The sequence below is a fragment of the Galeopterus variegatus genome, unplaced genomic scaffold (assembly GCF_000696425.1).
Source record: "Galeopterus variegatus unplaced genomic scaffold, G_variegatus-3.0.2 Scaffold7639, whole genome shotgun sequence".
Classification (NCBI taxonomy): Eukaryota; Metazoa; Chordata; class Mammalia; order Dermoptera; family Cynocephalidae; genus Galeopterus; species Galeopterus variegatus.
The window spans coordinates 47,320-50,464 of record NW_007733750.1 but is presented as its reverse complement, the minus strand read 5'-3'; the positions used below and the strand labels follow the sequence as shown (position 1 = coordinate 50,464).

Here is a 3,145-nt window from a genome sequence, read left to right as displayed (position 1 = left end):
TTAGAGTATCAACCAGTTCCTCTTCTGATGCTGACCACAGAATATAAATTGGGCCATATTCCTTCATTTCATCAAAATATTCTAAAAAAAATTAATTAAGTCATAAGTTCTTCAATTTACAAAAGTTTTCAAAATCCCTATATCACAGAGAGTAAGAAAGAACCTTATTTCTCTCGTTGTGCACATATTCTCACACATGAACATGAGAAAATGGCTATCACCCTTTATTAAATTGACCAGCCACTCCGGTTTGCCCAAGTCAGTCTTTGAATGACTACTGTCCAAGACAACCAATAATAGCATCCCTTTTCATTGTCAAAAGTCTCCTGGCTTAGAAGATAAATTATATGATTGCCATATCTATTATGAATATCTGCCTACCTCACAACTACACCTGAGTGCTCATAAGCACCGTGCACTAAATAAAGCTTATTTTCTTTCTCCCCTTCTTCTGATTATATATCAGACTTACTGGTAATCACTATCCAAAGATCTAAGCAAAAACTGGGAGATATCATAGACTCATACTTGCACAGAGCCAGTCAATCACCAATTCTAATATTTCTAGATCTTAAACTACCTAATACTTACCTACCTTTACTTCCACTGCCATCAGCATCTCTAAGCTATACTATTGGAAGGGACTCAACTATTCTCCCTATTTCCATTTTTGTCAAGTATATAAACATTGAAGCTTCTTAGCTAAATTAGAAAGTCCTTTATGATCAGTCCCTACCTACCTCTCCTACCTCTTGAGATTCTCTGCCAAGTATATTTTGATTCAAGCCAAAAAAATCATTCATTCACGAATATCCTATGATTTCTCCTGACTCAAACATTCACTGAACTTTCAAAAAGAACGAAACTGAGGCCACCAGAGGTGGAAACGAGGAAAGGAAGGGGAGTTAGCAAGAAATTGGTAAAGGGCCACAAAAAAATGATTACACTGTGTAATGATAAATAAAATAATTATCTGGGAAAAAAAAGGTGATTTGCACCTGTCCCTTTGCCCTGCCTTTTACCATTTCTGTCACCAACAAACTAGTTCTAATCCTTTAAATCCCAGCATCTGATACCAACTTCACACAGCCACACCCAAAACTCCATAAGTGGGAAGCTAGTGACTGATGAAAGCAAATGGGGACTGGCCATGACTACCTTCAAAATCATTTAGGGATCAGAAATGTTCACAACACAGCTGGACATAAGCCAAACTTCGAAGGTGAAATTCTAACAACCTTGCAATACAACACCAGCAAATGAGAAGATCCAACAGAAACTGAACTTTGAAATCACATTTCAGTGATTCTACGTACCCCTTTCTTCCTTGTAAATTCTCTGAGATATTTTATCTATCAAATTTATTTTCTGGCTAAATGTTTCAATAAAGTTATGCATTTCCATGAACTCCTCTGGGCGGTTTTTAACTCCTCTCATTGAGGATGCAACAGCTCGGACTGTCTGCCCCATCCTGCTTAGCAATCCAGGCCCTTGCTTCTTGTGCGAAGAGAGTTCCTAGAAACAAAAAATGAAATGTTTGTGGTGAAGCAAGTAACAATATTCCAAGACCCAATAAAAAAAGAAACCTAAATCGAAGAATAAAATAAAGATAATAAAATGGTTTCATATACATCTTTCTTTTTCATGTTAGTTTGAAGCAGATGAGTTTTATTACGGTACAGTTTCTCCTCTAAGTGTGTCTCCTTGATAATACTCCCTTTCAAAGTACTCGTGTAAAACAGGTACATAGTCCTTCCTCAGAGTATAAATCTTTAAAAGAACAGGGTTTGACTGAGGTAACAGTGCTCAAGGAAATACTAGAGAAGATAAGAGGGTGCCATCTATATTTTATAACAGGAATTTAATGGAAAAATGATTGACAGAAGATTTCTCAGGACTAAATTACTCCCTGAAAAAGAAAATTGGAAAACTTCATTAATTCTTTAGATATACTAATAGCTAGTATTTATTGAGAGTGTAATACAATCTAGGCAGTATCCTCACATTTTTATATACATAACTCACAATAAACCTATGAGGCAGGTTCTATTAGTTTCCTTATTTCACAGAAGAAAATAGAGATTAAGTAAGTTGCTCAAGATCCAAGAGCAATTAAGCAGTAGAAAAAGGAACAGAATTCTGGAAGTCTGATTCCAGAGGCTTCACTGTTAAGCACTAACCTACTCTGCCTCCTTAAAGTCATTAGGATAGTTCGTAAATAGATACTACCTGACCATAGCTCTTCAACCAACTAAAGTGGGCAAATTGTGACACCACCTCCACTGGCTAGTTGTCTGCAGAGAAAGATTTTTAATAAGACACGTAACTAGTTATTTCCTAATTAACCTAGGAGGGACAGCTACAGACTTGAGAAATGCTATAAGAGGATATACTACACACAAAAGAACCCCTGTAGAATTACGGCATATTTTAAAAGAACAACAAAAAAGACAAGGGATTCTGATGACAGTTGTAGCACTTGTTGAAACACAGGTTTGGGACTAAATAAAAGCTGAAGAGTAACACACAAGAAAAAAAATTTATAAATAAAAATGCTGACTGACTAATCCACAGATAAAAATATTGTTTTGTGTTATTTAGCCAAATATTACATAACATATCATCTATCTTCTCCAGGCTTTCTTTCCTGAACATCCTACAGAAAATAATATACATAAAGTAAACTTGTTTATTTCCAAGTTAGTGTAATTTTGTATGCAAATAATAACAGATGCCATCCTTGACCAGGCAACGCGTCCATCCAGGAGTACTACTGCATCATTTGATAGAGTAAACGTTATCAGAGGCAGCACAAGTCACAACTGGCAAACTGTTACTCCAACTGTTGACTGTAGAGAATGTTTTCTAACAGCTTCTAAGGTTCTGGAGTCAGGCCACAATTTCACATCATATAAGTCACAAATGAGCTTCCAGACAGCAGGACTATCTGTCAAATTTGAAATGAACCACCTTTTAGCTTCTACCACTTTGGTAACACTGAGATATAAAATTCAACATTGGCCAGTAATTATTTGATATCAGCCATTTGTCCTATCTATTATCTGTCTTGCTGAGTTATAGCTTTATAGCTTTATAGAAGAAAGGAAAAAAGAAACAGAACATATAAGGTTATTGTATTAGAAAT

General features: G+C 35.7%; 1 protein-coding gene across 1 annotated transcript in view; it reads right to left on the bottom strand.

The window, feature by feature from the left end:
• SNX7 (sorting nexin 7) overlaps nucleotides 1-3,145 on the bottom strand; it is a gene marked incomplete at its 3' end in the record, with an annotated part of 81,395 nt that overhangs the window by 47,993 nt on the left and 30,257 nt on the right. Inside the window, exons 5-6 of the mRNA XM_008592181.1 lie at nucleotides 1,317-1,515; nucleotides 14-81 (exon numbers count right to left, since the gene is read on the bottom strand). Of these exons, the coding sequence (XP_008590403.1) occupies nucleotides 14-81; nucleotides 1,317-1,515 (267 nt within the window). The remainder of the gene's footprint in view (nucleotides 1-13; nucleotides 82-1,316; nucleotides 1,516-3,145) is intronic.